The sequence below is a fragment of the Parus major genome, chromosome 20, assembly GCF_001522545.3.
Source record: "Parus major isolate Abel chromosome 20, Parus_major1.1, whole genome shotgun sequence".
Lineage (NCBI taxonomy): Eukaryota > Metazoa > Chordata > Aves > Passeriformes > Paridae > Parus > Parus major.
Window position 1 is genome coordinate 10228975 of NC_031788.1, and position 24037 is coordinate 10253011.

The window sequence follows — 24037 nt, forward strand, 5'->3', positions numbered from 1 at the left end:
CCCAACAAGAAATGTTCTGATGAGGTTGTTTCCTTGCAAAGCTCCCCACATCAACTTGACCTTTCCACACTCCCTTTGTAAGATCTAATCTCACAGTGCTTCTCAGGTAGGATTGTTTAAGAAACATATAAATTACTGTTGTACTCTATCTTCTAGTGTTTACAAAGAGACACTTCTATCTTCAAGTTAATGTCATTCTCATAATTGGCAGAAGCCATACACAATGGCTTCAGAAGTACAAGTACTTCTCAAGAGCAGGGCTATTAAATCACAAAATACTCATACTCGTTACCTGTAGGTTGGGAATAAAGGTGGTAGATCTTGTCACATATTATACAGTGAAAACCTCTATTGCAGCTTGGAATTACCTCTCTCATCCTGCACCTAATCTGGAGAAAAATGTATGAAATATCTGGGCTAGCAATCTGAGTTCTTCCTCCCCAATAAAACTTCTAACAGATAATTGAAAACATGCTTCCAAAACACATTTCTTTAGCTTCTAAAACTCAGGCTACTACAAGTGCTCTTTATCAAGGAAAGAAGTGGGAGCAAGTCTACCCTTTAAAAGCCTGTGAAAAATTGTAATCTCATTTTATTTTTCTAAAGCCATGAGGTTCAAAAGATACATGAATTAAAATATTCATAATGAATTAAATGTAACAATAACTCCTCCTCTTCATAATGTTTGCAAGTAAAAAGATCACAAGAGATTTAAAAGATCACAGGCGCTGCTGCTACTTTAGCACAAAGCAAAGTAATTCAGTCTGGTACTTCTCCTCAGTGCTAGCATGAGAATTTGCCCTTTCAAGTTATCCTTTGGTTATTTCAAGAGGCTCTTGAGAAAAGACTGTTCTTCTTTTTTTTCCTCCAATTCCAGAGTGCACCTAAGAAACGCTCAAAGTTGACCGTGAGGACACATTCAATTTATCTCCATTTGCAAGATGAAATTTAAGCCTGAGTTGAAATGCTTTGCTGGGTAGGGACAGTGTTTGAGCTCCCACTCCTTGCTGGGACTGGAGGCCCCCAGGCCACCCTGCTCTGCTGGACACCCATCCCTGGCTCCTGTCCTCACTCCTCCAGCTGGACATGCCAGAGGGTCACCACTCACCCAACAATCCAGGACCGGCCTCCAGAGGCTGGGAGGAACCAAAACCCTCCTCACACTGACCTTGCACCTACCAAACTGTCTCAGCTTGCCAAAGGAAAGATCCTGGACACTCAACAGCCCCTAAAGAAAAGCTTATTTTAATGGATGTGCCTGTATAAAGCAATTTTTATCTGTACTCAAACTCATGTTTACAAGCAGCTGTCATCAGATTATCACAGCAATGAAGGTATTTTTAGGCTATCCAGTCCAAAATATTTTTTTTGAAGTGGCAGTCAGACTTCAGCAGTTACCAACAAAGAACATGAAACGGGAGGTCAAAAGCTTTGATCTGGCAAGGGCAAGGAACACATCACAGGCAGGAGCACACAGCAGTCCAAGGGGTTGGTTTTATCAGAAAAAAACTGATTTCTATGTAGTTCAATCCTTAGGACTTCTTTTTGTTTGAAGGAAGACAGATCTGGAGTGAATTTCACTTAGAGATGGTCTTTGGAGCCCAGCTTTGAGCCTGACCCTTGGTATGATGCTGACTGCTTAAGAACTAAATGCAGCAAGTGCAGTGCTTGGAAACTTCCTGTAGTGGGCTGATTTTCCAAGGCAATGAGCACCTGTGTGTCACATCTTATCTTGGCTTCAGCACCAGGCAATGGCATTCAGCACACCTGAAAATCAGGCCAGGGAAGTTCACGTGTTTTCACAGACAGCACCCTCTCCTCCTGCAATGATTCCATGTGAGATGTTCAAACTCGCTTAAGCACGAGGTCAGGCAGGGTCAGCAGATGCTTCTTCATTAGACTTGCACAAGTACCATGAGTGGTCTCACTGGTAACAATTATATGATATTAATTTATTAATCATCCTCTTTCTCATCTTTTCCACAGATCTGATTTGTTAAAACACCTAACAATGTCTGACGAGTTGTCTGAAGGAAACAGAAATTTCTGTATGTACCCTACCTGATGGACAAATCCAGGCCTCGCTTTGCTGATGAGATACAGAAATAAAATTATTCCAGCTGTCATTTTCCTGGATTTAGTTACTGCCTTGGATCCCCCACAGAGGTAGTGAAAGAGGACAGTGCCAGTATAATGACCCAGTACTTAAAATATGCACCAGTATTGTCAGAAAAAGGCTGGATGACAACTAAACCCTCATTTTTTTCAGCCCTTCTCTAGTGATAAAACAGTTTGATGGGGCAAACTCTCATCACCCTGATGTCATAGATAACATCTCACCCCAGTGCAGGAAGAAGAAAGAAAGTGAACACATTTTTTCTCATTTCCTCCAGGTGCACCTGCTCAAGAGTGTCAGGGAGATTGGAGTCATTGGAAGGAAGCACAGATCCCACTTAAAATCTGATTTTCTTCCCTCAAGTTAGGGCTCCCCAGCCTCTGCAGAGCATCCTGGCTGCACAATAACCCAGGTCATGAACAAGAGCAGTGCTGAATAAGCCTTTCCTTGCCCAGAGACCTTTGTGCTTGTGATTAGCAATAAAAGGCTGTTCTTGGAATTTAAAAACCTCAGCCAGGTAAAATACCACAGATGATTATTTAAAGGCTTTAAATAATAAAAAAACCCCAAACAACCTTCTGTCTGTAAGAATCAGCTTTTCACATTCACATTGTATGGCTGTGGACTCATAGCTGGGTTATGAAAGCAGCCCAAAATAAGATGAGACATAATAAAACACAAGCTGGGCTTAAGCAAGAATTGATTTCTGACAGCAGCTCTCAATGTTTTAAACTCTAGCTGCAGACCTCATATATATCCAAATTTAATTGCACAATTCCCAGTGATGTAACTTTACAAACATTTACATATTTCCATGCACATAATTTGAAAAGCTCAAGCAATGAGAAACTTTGGTTGACATAAACACGGTTCAAAGAAAACAGTTATTTTTTTCCCCAAACAAAGTCACTGGCAGCAGATGACTGACACCTTACATGTGCTGAATATATCCTGTATCTCTAAGCTCTTTTGTTGTGAATTCCTTTCTATGCTATATTTCTACAACCTGGATTTTAACTTGTGAGGTGAGAACTACACAAAAATAGATAGCTAAATAAATACAGAAGAAAATATGCCAGATGTGCCTTAGACACATGAAAGGACTGAAAATTAAAGAAAATAATCAATATAAATGAGAAGGTCAGAACTTCACATGGGATGAGCCAACACAGGGGGTGGAGGAAGCTGATTTTCAAGGAATGATGAGGAGGAGCTGGGACACAGAGGGCAGGTGTGGGGTGGGAAGGACAAATGGCACAATATTTCTACTCATAATTGGGAAGATTTGAGTTTCAGTAACTAAAAAACAGGACACTCTGAAGACTACAGTCCTCAGCAATGTCACTGTTCACAAACATAATCTTAATTTTTAGACTTCTAGTTGAATCAATACCCAATTTTTCAAAATAATAGAAAGCATTCTTAGAAAAGAAGACATTACATTGCTAATTCCAGATAAGTAAAGCCTGGCTTTACTTTTTCTTCTGGAGCATTATCCCACTCAAGTTCAACTTTCATAAATGCTGACACAAGCCACAAAGACTTTATTATTTCATAAAATAGCATCTTTTTTTCATTTTCTCCTTTATTTTCTTCTCTTTTTTCTTTTATTTTCTTTTTCCTTCTTCCCAAGCTACACCCACAGCCCCGACTGATACTTCCAATTGGAACAACAGGCAGCCAGACAAGAAAAGTAGAAGAAACTTTATCTTAAGTATTTATTGTTATGCTGGAATATCACTCAGTTTCCTATGGGGTAATTCAGCACTCTTGTGGGAAATGTGTGACCTCATTTGCATCTTCTAATTGAATTGCTATCAGGTTTCCTGCAAGACTGAACAAAAAATTTCCTTGAGTTACTAACATCACTTGTAGTAACCAGAAAAAAAGTTTCCATTCAAGTGTTAACTGGGGAGGAGGGGAAATGTATGCTTCGTGTATCATAAAATACATTTTTGAAGTATATGCCTTCTTTTCTATCATTTCACCCTACTAGCACGACACTTTAATGTTGTAGTTAGAACTCTTTCATTACAGTGGTTTTCACTGAAAACTGGCAGGTTATTCAGTCATCTAAAGCAATCAGCACATTTATAAGGCCAACACTGAAAGAGGGGAAATTGTCACTGTGTTGGGTCTCTCCCCATTAAAATGTCAGGTTGTGTCAAGAGCAAGGCTCAGCTGGAGGAGCTGAGGAATGGACACCAAACCTTCTGGTTTGGCAGTGGAAGCACACAAGGGGAGGACTGTCCCAAGCAGAAATGATCTGCTGCCCTGGAAGCTCTTGGCTGCTACCAAAGCTCTCCCAGCCTGTTACACAGATTTTCAGTCACACATCCTGTGACAAGAAAGGATCACAGACCCAAAGGATCATTTATTGATGGATTAATCCTCTGTGCTCTCCTGGAAAGCAACCCATGGTCCCCACTGTGCAGGCAGGCTCACTCCTGGCCCCCCAAAACCTCAGCCAGTATCCCAAAGCCATTGATTTCTCCTATAACATTTATTCCCATAACACTGATGTATTATAACCTCTACAATAAACCAAATGTCTAATAATGGCCATTCTAGGAGGGCTGGTTTTGATGCAGTTTTAATCCCTGGATAATCACAAACTAAATTCTGATTTATCCTTTCAGAGAGGGTTCTGAGGGGCACCAAGCCCCCCGTCACGAGGGGCTGCTCTTGCTGAGGGCTGCTGCTCATGGAGCTGAGGAGGAACAAGGTAAAATAAATTTTGTGCTGTAGGTGCCAGCAAACAGTGATCAGCAGGTGCAGTAACTGAATTTCATGCCAGTTATAATGTCTGGGAACTGTTCAGCATTTTCGCAAAATCAGTCACAAATTTACAAAGTAAAATGGAAATAAATGAAGGCACCAGAAGAAAACTGGTCTCACTCCCTCTCTCAGGTCACCTTCTCCTTTCTCTCCCACGTTTGCCATCTCTATATCCTGAGTATAACAAAACAGTCTGAAATGTCTTTAAAAAACATATATATATAGTTTTGCTTGAGTCATATTATTCTATACAAAACCAAACGTGAAATCTGCTTCTAGTAAAAGCCACAAAACGTATAAGGGTCATGGCCTGAAACATATTGAAATGGATATTGTAAGGTTTGGGGTTCTTTTTTCAGCACAAACACTATTATTTTTAAAAAATAATCTCATAATCATATTTATTTCTTTAGTAAACAAAGGATTATTTTGCTTGCAAAAACCACAGGCATTTAAATAAAACACAAGTCAGACGCCTGCTATAGGGACCCACAATAAAACTGCTTATGACCTTGTCATTAGTCTTGTTTTCTGTATTTTTCCAGCCTCAAACTACAACTAATAAGGCTTTTAGAAAGGAGAGATATGAATTTTAAGAAGCTTAGCTCTCTCTGTTTTCATCCAGAGTTCAGATTACATTAACATTAGATGAATTTCCGACCAAATATTCTACTAGAACAGAAATGTGTGCTTATTCAGGTTTTTTTTTCTGCTAGACTGAGAAGAAATTTAAAGCACTATATAAGACATCTTACTTTGTTCCTTCAATATTTAATTACTTTTAGAAGGAAGCAGTATTTCTTTGGTTAGAAATGGCAAATAGAGTTCACAATAACAAACAGGACTTAATTACATTTTGCACAAGCCCAAGCTATACTGAAGAGCAGCAGAAGTGTATTCATGACCCTAAGCCCTGCAAAACCTTAGGGGTCAACCCACTGGGCAAGTGAGAGATTTAAGTCTGTCCAAGTTTTTTCCTTTTTTTTCTCACATGTGGCAAAAGTTTTCCCAAATAGCACAGATTTACATGGTGGAATTCTAACAACTTGACACAGGAAGTCTCTCTTTCTTTCCCCATCCTGCCCTGCACTCCTGTCCAAGCACTATGGAAAGGATGATAGCAGAGGATGACAGATTCTTGCTGTTTGCACCATTCCTGTGGTGCATTAAAGCAAATTACAGCCATGGCCAAGAGACCCCACCTGTCCCTGAAGGAGCCATGGCAGCTCCCAGGACACACACCTCCATCCTTACTCTGCAAGATCCAGCAGTAAATCTGGCTCTTGAAACAATTCCCTGCCAAAACCTGCCCAAATGTCACCACACAGCCCAGCACTGCATTGTTTGAGCCAGCACCAGAGGAAATAACTGCATTTACTCCGTGTAGTAAAAGATCCTCATCCCACACTAACACTGAAAATGAAAATTTTGGCTGCTGACAAAAATATGGAAGAGGTGGGAAAGTGACAGCTACTCCAGGGGCAGAGCAGAGAGTTTTCATGGAGCAGCCCCCAATTGCAGCGGCTTTGCACATTTCACTGAAGGAACACTGCTCTCAGACTGCTGGGCAGGGACAGAGCCCTCCTGCTTTTCAGCTGTGTGTACAGAACTAAAGCAGAAAGAAAGAAACCATCTGTAGCCTTTGGAGTGAAAGGCTGGCTCTGGCTTTTCTCTGTCGGGGTGGGCGAGGGAAGATGCTGGCACCGAGCAGAGGGGACGTTGGCACCGCAGCGATGCTCCTGCCCCGTGTGTGAGCACGTGTCCCTTATCAGGCAGCAGCAACGCTCCCTGTCCTTGCAAGGGAAGGAACAAGCCCAAATCTCTGCTCTGCAAGCTGCAGGGCCATGCAGATTGCTCGCAAGAGTAACTCTGAAAACCAGGGAGATGAGGAGCAGGGCAGAGCTGCCAGCGCGTGACTCTGGGCCTGCGCTGTCACAAAAGAAATCTGAACTTAACCATCAAGAAGATGGTTGATTTTGACTCTTCACCCTTCATCTGCTGGTTTGACTTGGAGTCAAGAGAGATTATCAGCATTGAGGTGCAAATGTGATGTACACGACCCACAGTGTATGATAGAGACAAATGCAGTTAAAAATACAGAATATGAACGTAGAGAACACTTCCCTCACTGGAGACCTTAAATAATTTCTGTCAGAGATGTACAAGGATCATTTGCAAGGAATTTGATGTTGCTTACGGTACCTCCTTCTTGGACAATTCCTTATGAAGCACAGACCACACAACACAAACACTTTGGGGCAAAGGAAGAACAAAGCAGGGAAAAGAGCTTTGAAAAAACTCTGACCTTGTGTCCGTTGTGTTGGGACTTCTCTGCCACCAGAAACCTGACCATGGCCTCCCATCTGCCCAGGGTCTGGGGGTCCCAGGCGGTCACCACCAGGATCAGCTGCTTGGAGGGCACCTGCAGGTGGTGGGCAGCGTACAGGGTCCCGTCCGCCCTCACCTTGAAGTCCAGGCTGTTGGTTTCGTACCGCACGCCCTTGTTACCGGCACAGTTATTAAATTTTACTAGAACAGAGAGGAAGAGATGGGAGAAATGTGTGAGATTGGAGTGATAAGGAAAGCAATCAAATACAAGTTTCAGACATTTAATTTTCACTGATGTCTTCTATATCTCTAATAACCATCAAGGAAATGATTTAACTGTTTCTTCGACCTTTCAGGAGTGCTCTTGTGCTTTATCTCTGTTCCCCAGGGAAGAAGTTGTAAGCCATTTTTAAAGTATTTGATACAGTTTCATTAGATCTCAAACACAGCTGTTCCCCATTTCTACAAGTGGATTTCTCCCTTGTCGCCATTATCTTTTAAATTCAACTGGAGTCTATTACCCACACTGTGGGTATTTTTTTTCAGGAAATGTTCTCCATTTCCCTAACCCTTCAATAACCTACTTACCAGATAGCCTATTTGCACATTCTTAACTGAAATTCAAAAGCCCATAACAATTCCATTATCAGAAATACAAAAACAACAAAAAAAATTAACACAGAAATAAAAGTTCAAGCCATTTTGGAGCATGCATCTGCTGCTGGAGCTGGACCCCACATCCTGAGCTGCATTCCCACCTTGGCCAACCCCTCACATGTTACAGCTACTGCGAAAAGGAAATGTAAAACTGTGCTTCATAAACCATAATGTGTCATTTGAAAGCCTATTTTGTCAGATCAAAGCACCCCAGTCGCTGATATTTCTATTTTCGCCCTTTTTTTGGTCAAAGTCTTTCACAGTCTAGTTTGAAAACTATTTTTATTGGCATTATGAAACATGTCACACACATTAGACCAGAAAAAAGATCCCAACCCTATTATATGACAGAATTGACAAATCTGATAGAAATTGAACCTGCAGCTAATAACACAGGAAACAAAGCACTTTCTGCCATTTGAGCAATCCACGGGGCGGAACACACATGCGGTGAAGGAAAACAAATTGTACCCGTAAAAACATCTCAAGTGAGTGAGAATGGATGCACAGCGCTCCAGCCTGGACTGTTAGATGGGTTCTCACACTGAGGTGCTCCAGCCCACCTTGAGATGAGGAGAACCTGCCCTGGTGGGCTTCAGTAGGCTCTTGACTCCTGCAGAAGGGCTGGGTCAGATGGATCCGACCCAGGCTGACTGCTGAGAGAAGGGATGATGCAGGGCACTCCGGCTGAGAGGAGCTTCTGGGACAGTTGTACCCCAGCTGTCCCCTCCTCCTGTACCAACCACAGCTCTGCAGCGCTGCTCTGAGCTGAATCAAGGACTAATTTGGATTTAAATTTAAAAATCCCAACCCTGGCACAGGTGAAAGATAAAAGCAGCCAGGAAATGGCTCAGCCCATCTGGCTGTCAAAGCCCCTGGCCACATCAAAGTACAGAGAAATGAGGAGCAGGCTGTGGCAGAGAAGGGGAAAATCCTTCCCCTCCTTCACCAAACTGCACCCCTCAATAACTGGGGTGCTGTGATGGTGTCATAACTGTACATCTACAGAGGCTTTCTGTGCTGTGTATTTATTTAGACCACACTGGTACATCTTTATGTGTGTGGTGGGAAGTGTTACCAAATGCTGCAGCAACTGCTGGGCACAAACAGTGAATGTCACACATTGATTTATAAAAAATAAGATGGATAAAGTTATCTAGTACATAAATACAATCTGAAAGCCCTGGATGAGGGTAAGTACACACACGATTTGCTGGCACCTACAAGAACTGGGACAATCTCGGGGACCTGTGTGGGGAGATACCCTGGACCTCTGGGACCACCCAGCTGGGAAATCACCTTCACTTCTCTGGAATTTCTGCAAATCTCCCCTGCATTCAAAGCTACAATAAATATGTGTGAACATATCAAGTGCATCTTCACTTCTAAATGTTATTTATTTTCAGCTCAATACCGTGGTCACTGTTAGAACCTTGGTACATCAGCTCCTGTAGTGCTGCTGTGTAATGGTCACGTAAAACCCAAGTTCCATCCCTGCTCCCCAAGTACCCACACATCACACACTGAAAGACATTTAAAGAAGAGAGAAAGGAGTGATAATGACTGCACATTAAAAAAATATTTCAGAGCTTACTTTGATTTTATTGAGATTAAAAGAAAGCCCTACAGTGTACTGGTAGTCTGCAGAAAAAAACAACAAACCCTTTCTATATGTGCATGTAGTGATTTCAGTATTCAAAGTACTTAAACATCTGCTTAAGACCCAGCTCGTGGCTCCAAGATGCTGCTCTGGTGTCATATGTCACTGTGTCGACTTTTATGCTCCATTATCTAAAAATGGCTACCTCGTAGACGAAGTCCCTCTGTGACTTGCTAATTACTTCCATTAGTTTAAAACAAACTTGACTAGAGACGGAGAAAATCCTGAGAGAAATAGTCTGATTTTGTTGGTTTTTTTTTAAACAAGCACCGTCTCTGTCCCACATTGCTCCTCTCAGGTGGCACAGGTAGGTGGATGCTCAGCAAGGCATTAGCACAGCCAGCTCCTCTCCTAAGAGCCTTTAGGAACTGCAAGAAAGGCTTCAAGGACACAAAGATTCCACAGTTTCCAGTCAGTCTGCACAGCAGCAATGAGCCCTGGCTCACCTGGGCAGCTCTGCAGGAGATTTCAGCCCCACAGGGATGACCCTGCTCGGTTCTGTTGGGCAGAGGAGCTGCAGGCACTGCTCATACACAGCACAGCAAACACTGGAAATGCAACTGAGCTGCTCCCACTTCCAGCATCTTGGAGGTGTTTTCTAACCCAAATGATCCTGTGATTAGAAATCCTAAAATCATCCCCTTTGCTGCCCTTTCAAAATGAGTCCTTGGGATGTTACAAGACTGCTGAGCTGCACAAAGATCCACATAATCTATACACCTCATTTAGATATATTTATATAAAAAATACTTTTCCCAAATATATGTGTATAGGCTTAGGAAAAAAAAAATCAAGCTTTTGTTCTATAATGAATAGCATAACTCAAGGAAAGGAGATCTCATCCATATTTTCAAATTCTACCTCTTACCCCTACTCTTTGTTCTTGTAGAGACAGAAATTAAAATTTCATTCAATGGCACACAACTTTTGGGTTTTCCCCCCTTTTTCTCCTTTAGAAATCTCTAAATCTATGTAATTTTCAGTTGATGCAACTCTTGACTTTCAAATAATGCAATAAATAAATAAACAAACATTGTCTATGTTCACTAGACTTAGAACTCTCCATGGACACAAATCAATCTTTCTTTGACCAGTCTCAAGCCTCAAGAACACTGCACAAATTTAACATTCAAAAGCTGCAGCATCAGTAATTAGGATTTTGGATAAACAGCGGAGTCACACATCTATCATTTTTACAGGGTGGTAAAAAAAACCCCCAACTTTTAAAAAAATACACTGGAAAAATGTTCAGTGAAGCTTATCGAAAGCTTATGCTAAAAACAGCATCTAATGCCTGATGAAAGGAAAACCAAGAAGGCACCCTCATTAGCAAGCTTTTAGGTTTAACCCTTTACCCTCATCATTTTTAATTGCTTCTCTATGAAAGGAGGAAGTACAACAATTTGATAAACTGAAACAGGTACCGAGCAGCGGGCAGAGAAGCTGCAGGAGTCTGCAGCAAACTGCTGGGCATCTGAGGAAAAAAAAAATGCTATTTTACTTCAAAAAAGATACAGGGTAAAAAAAAAATTCAACAAGTTTTGCATTGTTCCCTTTTATTATTTAGCTTGTTAAGCTGGCTGGACAGAGTCAGATGTTCAAGCCAGGATCTTGAAAGATGTTCGAATACACTGAACTTCTTGCCCCCCAAATGTCTGAGAGAAATACTGAATTTAATAGGACTATAAATGGTATAAACCAAAGAATTTGCTTTTAGCCTTATCCTTCTGGATTTTCCTTTGACTTCTCCTAGTCCATTAAAAAGTACCCCCTCTGGCAAGCAGCATAGGGCTGCAAGAGCAGGAGGGATAATACTCGTTTATTAGGATAAACCCCCTGGCAGGACATCATCCCACAGTTCAGGATATGGGTCCCTTCAGGACTCTGTTTTTCCCCATGGTTTTGAGGATTATCTCTGCAAAAAGATGTTTCTTTCCTGATGAACTTTAAAGCAGCAAACACACAGCACTATTTCCAGCAGGATCCATCTGCTTTTCAAGTTGTGTCTCTTGACCAGCTCCCTTTCACCCGGTGCACTGGGATAAACCTAAGCTGCCAAATCCGCCCCTCAAAGCCCTTCTGTGAACATCATTAAGGTGAGGATGGCTTAACTGCAACCTTTGGGAATTTCAGATGTCTGGGTAACCTGCAGAGCCCTCAGCATGCACGGAAATGTCCCCACTGTGTGATCATGAGCAAATCACTTGAATTCCTGCCCTGGCGCTTCTGGCCCAACGCTCCCAAATGTCTGCACTCATCCATCTCCTCCGGCTTCTGCAGGGGGTCCAGTGCTGGCCAGCACTCCCTGCCTGTCACCACACCAGAAATTAAAAAATCCCAAACATGTCCTGTGTGGAGAGGCTCCTGCTGCCCAAGAACAGGCATGAAACCATTCAGTTAACCACAAAAACGCACGGGCACATTACAGCCTCGCAAAGCGAGCTCTCCATTAAGTGCTAATGTGAAGCAGAGCGTGCTGTGCCTTGTTGGGAAGCTGCATTTATTTGGCAAAGTAAGTACACAGCATAAAATTTTACACAGCCACATTTTGGAGGCATCCTTCTTTACATTTGTGCAATCCCTCTGTGGTTCTGTGAGAAAACTGTTTTACAGCAGTGGGAACCAACTGCAGCTGAGTGAATTCCCCATGGCCACGCTGGAAACCTGGAGAAAAGCTGGGATCTGAGTCCTGGAATTCAAACAGCCAGGAAACTGCCTCCATCACCCAGATACAAGTGAACAAGACAGAAAAATTAGAAGGATGGACTTTCAAAAAGCAAACAGAGGCAGATCTTTCTCCCTGTAAACGACTGGGCATTTCCAAATCAGTGCAGGGTGAAAAATTTAAGGGATCTCACACAAATTATAGCAATTGTTGTGTGAGATGGAGTCCCATGAGCACATGTAAATACATGGTGGAATTATTCTGTGCCTGAGATAGCTTGTCTCTAAAAGGTAAATGCTGAAATGGAGGCAAGAGGATTTTAACAGAATTGTAGAATCATGAAGGTTGGAAGAGATCACCTCTAAGATCACAGAGTCCACCCCTAAACCATGTCAAGTGCCACATCTGCATGATATTTGAGCACTTCCAGGGATGGGGATGCCATCACTACCCTGGGCAGCCTGCTCTACTGCCTGACAATCCTTTCAATGAAGAAATTTCTTCTCATGTCTAACCCTGGTGCAACTTGAGGCCATTCCCTCTTGTCCTGTTTTGTTTCTCTGCATTAAAAGGATGGATGTATCCAGGTATCACAGGCATTTTAACCACTCTGGAACAACTCAGAGATGGTGTTTCAGTGTTTTGTGGAAATTAAAACTGACTTGAGCCATCACACTTACACACAATGCTACGTCTAAGCCTGGACTCCTGTTTCTATCCCACTCCTGCTTACAGTAAATCCCACACTATCACACAATACACAGCCAGATTTGCTTCCTGCAGTTCATTAAATGCTCAGAGCCCTTCTCCTTCTCTACAAGAAAAACAACACATAAATAGGAAAAAATGATGGCTGTAAAACCTGATGGAGACAATGTGTAATTTTCATCCTCTCATTACTAGTTTTATAGGTTACATTTTCCACCATGTCCCCATAAAGGATATCACACTAATAAACTCTTAGTGTCTTTATTTAATATTTATAGCACCGTGGGAGAACCAACCTCTTCTGGTAAAAGGTAAAAACAGCAATTCAAACAGCTGTTTCAAAGACTAATAAACACATCCCTAGTGATTAAGAGTATACAGTTTAAAAAAATGCTTTGATACAAAAAACTGTAGGAAATAAATAGATGGATGTTGGTTGGTATATGAATGTATATAAAAATGTGCATGCTCACACCCTCAGCTTCACAAAGCAGTGATTATTTATTAAGTTTTCTTGAAGTAAAAAACAAATATAATGAATGAGTTTGGAGAATTAATGAACCATCCCACAGTCTATCATCTGCTGAAAACATTTAGCATGATTTAGCATGTTCTTAATGTTATTTTCTTGCAATTAATGGCACAGAAATCTGCTGCAATTCTACCCATTTCCTAAATCTCAGGTCAATGTGAAACATTACATCCAATTTTCCAGCGCATTATTTATGATCTCTGAGCTATGACTGCTAATATTTGCCTTACTGGAATCATAGCAAATTACCATAACAATTTACCGTATGTAATTATGTTAAACAAAATCTTTCTTTATTTATCTTCTTGTAATCTTCAGTTACAGTGAATCCTCCTATTCAGAATATGCAATAATACAACATTCATGACATTCCCAATGCTTGTTGGAAATGGCTCCATGTGCCCCTCCACTGGTGACACCTTGGAACCAGCAAACGAGCAGCAATCTCCCTCCAGCAGAAACTCAGAGAGATTTCAAAAGTGACACAGAAATATTTTATGTTTAAAGGCACATTTTGAATTTGCCCTCTCTAAGTTTCAAAGCTCAATCCCCTCCACGATCAGATTATCCATGTGGGTTTTAGGCACACACCACTGAATTCCTGACTACCTCATGTTCATCTGCAGCTGGTTTGCTTCCACAAAGCCAGGACTGGGGGTTTTATGGAGAAAATGGAAAGGCTTTTTCGTGCACAAGTCATTTATTTAAAAAATATGAAATACTTCTGTGGGCTTGATGGAACTACATGGAAAAGTCATCTTTTCATTTCCAGAGCCACCTAAATGCTTTCAATACCTTTTCCAGCTTTATATTCACTTTTATCAGCTCTTGCTTACACAGAATTTCTGTTTCCATGGCCAGAGAAAAAGAAAAGGAACAATACATTTCAACAGACAAATCGGGATCCTTTAAAAAGTCACTCTGTCACGTGTGCAGACAGCCAGTGGCAATGAGGAGTTAAGGGTACATTAAAAAAAAAATCTAAACCCCATTCAAACAAAACAAAAATCTAAATCCTAGACACCGAGTGCCTTCTTCATATTCCCACCTGTGCCATTTTTCATTTACTGGAAGCCAATTCAACTAAAATACATGTTTTTAAGGAAGAAAAAAATGAAGAAGTGTATTTCACTTTTGGTTTGGAATTGGAGGGGAGTACAGACCCCTGGGGAGAAGGACTATAGAACATGATAGAAAAGATGAATCACTCTGGCAACAGCCAGCCAGCCATTAATTTTCAGCAAGCCAGGAGTTGGTCCAATTAAGCCAGGCTCCTTTCTCTACATTAACATGCTTTACTCAGTTTTTTTCTGAAGCTAAAACATCAGCTCGAGACCCCAAAGGCTTTTCTATTTAGGATCAATCAATCTACCTTGCTGCACTGTAAAACATACACTGTCAGCTCCGAGGCGAGCTCAAGAAAAGAGCAACGGTAGAAAAATTTGATAAATCGACATGTTCTGGCAGTTAGTAGAGAGATTCTTCCTACACTGTCACTTATTTTTATCTGATTAGAAACAAGTATTAGTAAAGGGAATATTCCCTTCTATTCTCTTTCTGGTATTTAGCATTGGTTTAAGAGGAGTCTTTTTATCCCCGATTTTCTACATTCAATCCAGCAGATTCCTGCCAAAAAGGCGCAGAGATACTACCCAGCTTTCAAAGGGCAGCGAGTTTGAATTGGATTTGCAGGATGTGGACTCACATTGAAGCATTTTCTTCAGCACAGAAATATGAACCAGCATCTATTGGTGCTCATGTTAAAGACCTTTTTCATTGCTTTCCACATTCTCCTGCTCAGGGCTTTGCTGTGACCACACAGCCTCACCTCCAGGTTTCCAGCACCTGCTTTGGCAAGCATTGCTTTATTTGGGATTTCATTGCCCACTTGAGATCCACTCACTCTCCCCTGGCCTTACTGAGGCATCTCAGGAACAGTTAATTAACACACAGGCCAGGGCCTGATGACAGAAGGACACTTACAAGGTCCAAAGTTCTCTGCTGGGATAACTTGGAGGATTGTGGGTTTTGGTAAACACCACAGTAACTCTGCTGTTGGTTTCATGTTGTTATCAGCATCTTTATCTTTGGATTAAAACCTTTCCTAACAGTCTCAGCAGGACAGTTCTCCTCTGTTTTTAACAGCAATGTAGACAGAAAGCCACTGGGATGTGCAGCTGATGCTCCAGCTCCAGATTAAAAGGCCAACAAAGAGAAGCCTGGTTTGGGTTATCTTGCCAATACCAACTGCACCACACTTCGTGGCAGATGCTGAGTTTTTACAGGCAACCATTTTTGTTCTTTGTTCTTGAAATTTCACACGTCTGTAGGATAGTACTGAGATTCACTATGGCACTAATGAGATCATTTTGCAATTAAAGGCTAAGTAGAAACAAACCTCTCACCACTCTACAGGAGACTTTGGGTTCTCTGATTAAGCAGCAGTAAATAAACCTGTTTCACTCTTGGTCCTGGTACACACCAGAGACTAACTCTCCAAACAAGATGGACTGATTGACCCCATGGATTAATCAATGAGTTTCCCAGCTTCAGAGCAAAGTGCAAGTTGTGGGAGTTACGTGCAGTAGGATATGTTCTAATTATTATTACCAGCACAGAGTACATAAATCCCAGGGCACTTTATTTCGAGGTTTTACTCTTAGCACTAATGATCTCCACAACATTCTCATGTTTGTCAAACTACCTGTGTGGGAAAAGACTTTAAACACCTCTATGCATTTCTTGAGGAAGAAGTGCAGGTTTTTGGAAGCTTGGTGTGCTAATTACAAAGGGTGGAGTCAGTGTAATGATAGGGCAATCTCTGGGCTGTAACAGCTGCTCACCCCTCACACCTTTGGGCAGGAGCATCCCTGGAAGGAGCCATTGGGAGGCTGGGACTGTGCTGGAGACAATCCCCATGTGAGGCTTGGAGCCCTCCTGGGCAGAGCAGAGAGCCCAGCCCTGCTGGTAACAGGCACCTTCCACACTGGGAGCACTGGTGGGAAGTGGGCAGGGACACACAGCTCCTGTACAGCCACAGCCCCCACTGCCAGCGACCTGCTGGCCTTGGGGGGCTTTTCTCTCTGCCACAGATCTCTTTTCAACTTGCCAGAAGTGTACTAGGAAGACATCGAGAGCTGCAGGAAGATTTTTAGCAAGGGAAAAAAAAAAAAGTGAGCAGAGGCCATTTGCAGCCTAGGAAAAGAAGTTGAAAGAGATGCTCCAACTGCAGCTGTGTCAGACAGCCTCGGGCTTCTCTCTCCTCACACTCTTCAAACAAACAAACTCTCAACACCTAGAAACAGAGGCTGCACATGTCAGGGGAAAAAAAAATAAAAATCAGACACAGCAGTAAAGACACTGAACTCCTTGGGGACTTGACTTGTGTGTAAACACTGTCAACTTTGGGGTTGAGTGTTCTCATCTTCCTCAGCCTGGCTCGAGTGTGAACGCACGCTGATCCAGGGAGTCAGATCTCAATGCAGTAAATGAACAGATGTTTCAGGCAAGAATATTAGAAATGGAAGACTTTGTTACCTGGAAGAGTCAAGGCAGGGTAGCTATATTTAACTTGCAGCTGCTGTGCACCTCTGCTCCTCTGCCAGCACAAAAAGCAGAAGCAGTCCTTTACCTTCAGCTACAACCTACACAAATCTGCAGGTTTCAAGAAAAATTAATACGATGTAAAATAAAACACTGTTTCGTTCCTGGTGGGCTCAAGTGCTTTGACATTTGGACAAATACAGGGAGTTTTATTTACAGATGGAGGCTCTGGGTTCTGTTTCTGGCACTTGATCAGAGGGAGCAGGAGGAGAACAAGTGGCCTTGGTGCCCAAACTGCACTTGTGGGGTAACAAACACTGGCCAGTGTCAGGGCTGCCAGGCTGCAGAGAGCCAGAGGATCCTGCCCAGGGCTGGGCTCCCAGTCCACTGACTCCACAGGAATTTCACCCACAGAGCAGGAAATTAACTGGAAAAGCAAAACCACAATAAAACACAGATCCAGGCAGTTTGGTGGTGGTCATCACTGACCCAAATAGAATCTTCTGGCCTCTGCAGCCACCCTGGAACATGTCCTGACCACAGCATCCCCACAGCCAGAGCTTGGCTGCTGCTGCTGCCCCTGATGGAGTCACAGGGATGAGGTTTACTGAAACTCCCCCTTTTCTCTTTTACATTCATCCCCTCTGGCCCTTCTTACCACAGTGGTGTCCAAAAGAAAAGTTGTCCCCTTACCTGAAAAACCATTTTCAGGATTAAACTAGCAACCTTAAATTTCATGGAGCACTTTTGCAGGATTCAGTCCCTTCAATTAAAACCGAGAGAGACTGAAGCCCTTAAATTAGAGAACGTGACAAATGCAGCACAAAGCACTGGAGATCCCAGAAGGTATCAAATTTAGTGTTAAAGTAAAGAAACAATAGGGAAGTCCAAGACATTTCAGAGTGTAGTGAATCAAATTAAATTGCCTGAAATTCCACATGGAATACATTTGACAAATTTCTTTCCCCCTCTTCAGCTTTCTGTTTGAGATGAACTGTCGTCTGGCAGCTTCAAACGTCTGGCACAGCTTCAGCTTCAGTTTGCTGGGGCTGAATCCAAACACGAACCTGAACTTTACCAGTTCTGCTCTTTTTGTAAACATACTTGCTGTGGCTGCCAAATGCTTTCCAAAAGCACACAAAACCCAGAATCCAAAAGGAAAATATTGTCTTGCCACAATAAAATTTGCATTTTACCACCTATGGGCAGCAGCCCACGTGCGGAGCCGGCGCTCGGGCTGAGCCCACCTTGCCTCGTATTCCTCCCAAATTTTGAGAGGGAACGGTGAGCAGGGAGCTGATGTGGGAAGGATGAGCCCAGCTCCAGCCCCAGCAGTGCCAGTGCCACTTGCCCCAGAGCTGCAGGGGAAGCAAACAACAACAATAATAATACAACAATTAGCAGTAGGATTCCTCAGATGTGCTGGGTAAGACCAGCAGCAAAAGGTCATTAAACACGTGTCAGTGACAGTGAAGACTGGCTTAGATGCCCCCAGTGAGTAGTCTCAAAACAAATTCATTTTAAGGTTGGGAACTTCAGCAGCGGAAGAGGCTGATATAAAGAGGGTTATGATCAAATTGCTCCTGAGAGCAGATAGCATCAGCCTGGATATACCATGGCTTTTTTCCCCATTTTGCTTTCAAAGCATATTTGGTTTTGCAAAATGCTTACAACACACATTGTGCTTTGATGCAGATGTGATTCTTCAGCAGCATCCCACAGTCTGGGTGGACTCCCCCTTAAAAACCCTTTCTTTCTCCATTTTAAACCTTCTAAAACACCCAAGCCCCATAAACCATCCAGCTGCAGACAGCTGAAGCGAGCCCACCTTCAGGCTGGAGAGCAGCAAATGGCACAAGTGTCTGAGCTCTGGCACACAACACAAACAGCTGCTGCTGGAAAAGCATATTTTACTGTCCACAAAGTCTCAGCCTCACCTCTGAGGGCCACATGGAGTTCCCCCACTGCCCAAAATAGACAACATCTGGTTCATACAAACACTGATTTATTGCTTGTCTTCACTCCCCTTGGGTTTTAATTATGAGTAGATCTTGTAACTATTATATTTGTATGTTTTATCCACCTAGATATTTTTCTGCACTATTAACTACAAACTGAAAGCTCTTTCTAAAAATAGTACAAAAACATACTTAAAATATGCATATGGCCTTTATTAAGGAAATCCCTATAATGAAATCTTAGATGAAGTAAAAGCACCACTGAAACCACTGATTAGCAGGCAAGCCTGCACCTGATTTCATGAACAGTATGAAATTAAGAAGTTTCTTTTTATAACAATAAACTCCTAAAGAAAATAAGAGTATAAAACTGCTGCTCTTAATGCAAACCAGTGTGGCAACAGGAAAAAATCCCTCATTACTGCAGCCCCCTCAGTACCCCTAGGGGCTCTTTGGGGGTGCTGAGCCAGTTCCAGTGGTCAGGTGTCCTCATTTTAAAGCACCTCCCTGGGGTGGCACTTCCTCAGCAGATGGGACAGATCCATACTGCACCTGAAGAATAAAACACTGTTCCTCCCCTGGGTAAGAATAACACAGTCAGGAATGCAATTTTTCAAAGCTTTCATACTCAGATTTTTTTTTTGGCTATATTTTCTGGTGGTTTGTGTTTGGTTCTTTGCTTTGTTTGGGGATTTTTTGGGTTTTTTGTCTTTTTTTTTTCTGAGAAAATTCTTGATCTTTCTGTGAATAAGTTGATTCAGAAATGACTTAAATTTCTACAGTTGAACAACTACAATAAAAAAATAAATACCACTTGCAAACTTCAGATTTCTCTACCTCCACATCACCCATCAAAACTAATTTTGTGAAAAAAATAAATAAAAATGGATGTGACAAACCCAACCCACCTTTCTCCCCAACTCACAAAAAGGCTGGACACTATTTCTGGAAATGTCCTAATGTTTCTATTGAGTGGCTGAGGCTTCTCAAGGTGTTTAGTGGTCCTATGTAGACTGTCCAGGAGGACCAGCAGATCTCATCTCTGCCAGCCCAAGACACCCACTGGGCACTGCAGGTCCAAGCATTTAGGCAGAATCCTGTCCTAGTCACGGCACAGGAGTTTTGGGAATATGATGAAAACCAGAAATTGCCCCAGATGTCTGAAATTGGAAGGCAGAAAGGGCTGATAGCTGTGTTTTCCCTCCCCCAGTGTCAGCACAGAGCACGACTCGTGTGCTGAACCATCTGCAGACCAACAAACCCTCCAGGTAGAGCAATAGGAATGCGAGAAATATCTTGGCTCCATATCTGTTTTTTAATTAAAAAGTTTTGCATGTAAACAGATACCTTCTCTTCTTCCAAATCCACACTGACATCCACTACTTATCATTCTGAGGCGACTGCTAGGGGAAACATGATTAAAAATCCCATATTCCATGGAAGTGATCTCAGAAGTGCCCATCATCGGGCCTTCTGCTCCCCTTTCACACCAGCTCAGCTGTGAGAGCTTTAAGCTGAAAACAAAAAGTCAGGCCATTTGAAGAGATAAAAGTTATGAGGGCTGCAATTTTATTTTTTGTTTATTGATTGATGGTTGAAAAAGAAACATGGATTGGCTGGTATCTTTTAAAGGTTAACCAAATGAGATGAAAAAGGGTATCGAAGGAATTCCTACCAAACCTTAATTCCCCCCTTTTTTTATGAACTACACAGATACCAGGGCTGGACTGGGTGGGGTTTTTTGAGCAAGCTGGGAGGTGTCTCTGCTCAGGGCAGTGGGATTGCAATGAGGTGATCCTGAAAATCGCTGTGCAGATGTGAAGGGCAGAGCTGGCACCGACCCCACGAGGACACAGCCCTGGCTCTTGTGTCCTGTTACCAACACAGGGAGCAGCACTTCAACACTTTGCAGTCACACATTTGCAGTTTTTTCCAGAGCAGGCCTCAGTAAGGACTGTCAGCTACCACTGTCAGTGATGTCTAGCTCAGTGTAAACACTTCGTTAGGAACGTGATGAAATTACACCCTCAGGTTTATTCTAAATACTAAAATAAGTCTTGGCACAGAACAAGTGCTCATTTGTACTGTAGTGCAGTGTCCACAAGTTTTAATTTTTACTATTTAATTATTCATCCTGGATCAGGTCTCAATTTAAGCTAATATGCAAAGATGAGAGAGAATGGGCACTTGTTTATCTCAGTTTTTCCAATTAATTCAAGTTGTTCAGTAATCACATTACTTTTCTACAACGTGATAAGGAAGAAAAAAATGACCAGCAACCATCCAAAGAACAAAAAAAAAGACTTCCTTTATATAAGAAGTAGGATATTCTACAAAACCTACTTGCATGAATAGACTCCAATAAAGCAATTAAAATACTCATTTATAGGGATGGCTCATATTATTGACTCAGCCTACAAGGAAGATTTTTCTTCTTTTTTACCTTTAATGTCCACAATATTACCAGTGAATTGACCTCATAACAGATTGTATGATGGAGACTGGCACAGGTTTCCTGAAACTGTCCTGGAAATACGAAATTATCCTAAATTTTCCTCTTGTTCCATGTGGATATTGGCAATAAATGGTACATCAAGCAGCAATTCCATGTCTATTAGCTGGTGCTATACCTGAATTAATCAAAACAAAAGCTTCCAGCCCCCTAAATGTCTGCTAAAATTAACCACCTACTACCTTTTTTCAACAGAAAACTTGGGGAACGTTGAAGTAAGAAACAAAAGTATAATACACGGTCCATAATTCATACAGTTTTAATGGTATTTCTGACCTTTAAAGCAAAAAGCATGAATAGCTCACCCAGACCACTGGGCAAATAGAAAAAGTAACAAGAAAAGCCAGCAAAGAAAAGAGAAACTACCCATGAGGAATCCTCTGCAGTTCCAATACGACAACATTTCTACTCCATAAAAAATAAAATGCCATCAAACCTCCACCAGCCACTCCCAACCAGGTCATTATGCAGAGGAAGGGACAGACACTGAGCTCCACTGAACCAGCCAAACCTGACCTGTATCAGTTAACTTAAGTTTTCCTAAATGTCTATAAAAAATCAAACAGAAATGACCATGTTGAACCTGCTTGCCACAGGCAAATCCTTTCTCTCTGCAGGACTCTCCCCGTGGATGCACCTCCCAAAACTCTGTGGACATTGCTCCCACGTGGTGAGGATGAGGTCCTGGCAGTGCCCCAGGAGTGTCCAGTGCTGCCCAGGGATGGGCACAGTGCTGACATGGTCAGTGTGCCCCTGGCCAGGACACCTGCCTGGCACCCACCTGCAGCTGATCTGGCTTGCAAACCACTCCCTGCAGCGCCAAAGGGACTGAAGGTGTGAAATGGAAAGGTACAGGGGAGCAATGGAGCCATCTGGGCAAGATCCACCCAACCAGCAGCTTCAGAATGAAAAATACAGGCTGTCTTCTTTAAAACACTGCCCTGTGCTGAGGCGGCCGCTTGGGCGTCTGCGCCACACAACGCCCCTGTGGAGGGGGATATTACATTATTTCTGTTATTTCTGGATGCTTAAGGAGCAAAGGACCAATATCCTGCTCAGCTCTGCTCAGTTGGTGCAGGAGGGATCGGTGAGCGATGGCTCTGCCGCTCTCTTCCCGCACCTCGTCCTCGCGTGGCACCGCTGCCCTTTGGCAGTGATTGATGGCTTGCACCAAGCCCCTGCTACCAGGAACCAAATGGGTTTTTCTTCATGAGCTGCCCCTTATCACACAAACTTTATGAGCTTTTAGGGTAGAAATCTTATCCTCTGGAACAGGCTTTCCTGGCTGAAACACCTCCTCCTTTCTCCTGTGATTTACTGTTCATTTATCTTTACTGGAAAGCTGGTGTACAGGCTAGAGACATCTGAGGCTCTTGTTTCTGGAAAAGCAAGCCATGGAAACCCAAAAAATGAAAAGCTGACACTCCTACCAGCATATTAGCTGGTTTAAGACCACAGTTAATGGCTTGTCAATCATATATAATTTCACATTAAATTTCATTTACATTTAAGTCACAGTGACTAAGCAGTGGTGTACGTATCCATCAACCAGCTTCCAGTGCCTACCAATAATTAACAGCCTCTGTTCACCCTGTGGGGGTGATTTCCAAATTCAGATTGACATCCACCAGGCAGACTGGCTTTCCAGACAGTATTTCCACAAAAACTAATTCACACCTGAAACTCAGCACAGACAGGCATTCCTTTGGCAATGGTTTAGTTCCTTCCCAAAAGTCACCCCTCTGATTCTGGGCAGAGGAAAACCACTCTGGTTTTGACTTGAAAGGGAGCTTTGAAATGAGCAGTGCTAAGTACCTCAGACAAGGCAGGAAATCAACTAAAGGATTAATGAATTTTATTTACCTACTGCACAGCACCCCACAGAACAGCCACAGAAAGTGCTTGTGCCCTCTCCAGCCTCTCATCCCAATGCTTGGTTGTGACTGTCTTGAAAATCTTGGTTCCATTGGGCATTATCTGTTGTCTGGATTTCAAGTCAATATTTAAAGGGGAGATGAAGGTCCTGGGCTGGCCTAAATCGTACTTGTTATGGACTCACATCATTTGGCAAGCAAAGCATTACTGATCTTTTGAAAGTCTACCTGCTCTGCCAGAGAACAGAGAGGAGCCAGCCCAGCCCTGGTTGATTCAGGGCCACTCTAAACCATGAACATCCAGAGGACTCTCAGGCAGCTACACTGCAGCCTCCTAAGCAGGATTTATCTCCATTAATTTGGAATTCAGGCCATTTTTCTGGCACTCTTCATCTGGCAAATGAGGGCCAAAGGATGATCAAGTCTACAAAGAAGACTCTCGGGTAAGCAAAGGACAGAGAGGTAACCCTGTTGTTACATCCTGCCTGCTCCAAGCCTTTACACTGTATTTAGTGATTTATCCTGCTTAGTTCTAGCTAGATTACTAAAACATTCTCTTCTGTCTTAGCAGCAAGGCAGGGTGTGTGTGGGTACACAAGGTCAAATCATGCCTGTTTACTCCACCTTTTAATTTAGCTGGTTTGAACTGAAAGGTTTGCTCTAGAGATGAATTACTCCTTAAGAGGTTTCTTTAAAGCAATTAATT

General features: G+C 42.5%; 1 protein-coding gene across 1 annotated transcript in view; it reads right to left on the reverse strand.

The window, feature by feature from the left end:
* CDH4 (cadherin 4) overlaps positions 1–24037 on the reverse strand; it is a 411166-nt gene that overhangs the window by 158105 nt on the left and 229024 nt on the right. The window contains exon 3 of the mRNA XM_015647809.2: positions 7200–7423. Within this exon, the coding sequence (XP_015503295.1) occupies positions 7200–7423 (224 nt within the window). The remainder of the gene's footprint in view (positions 1–7199; positions 7424–24037) is intronic.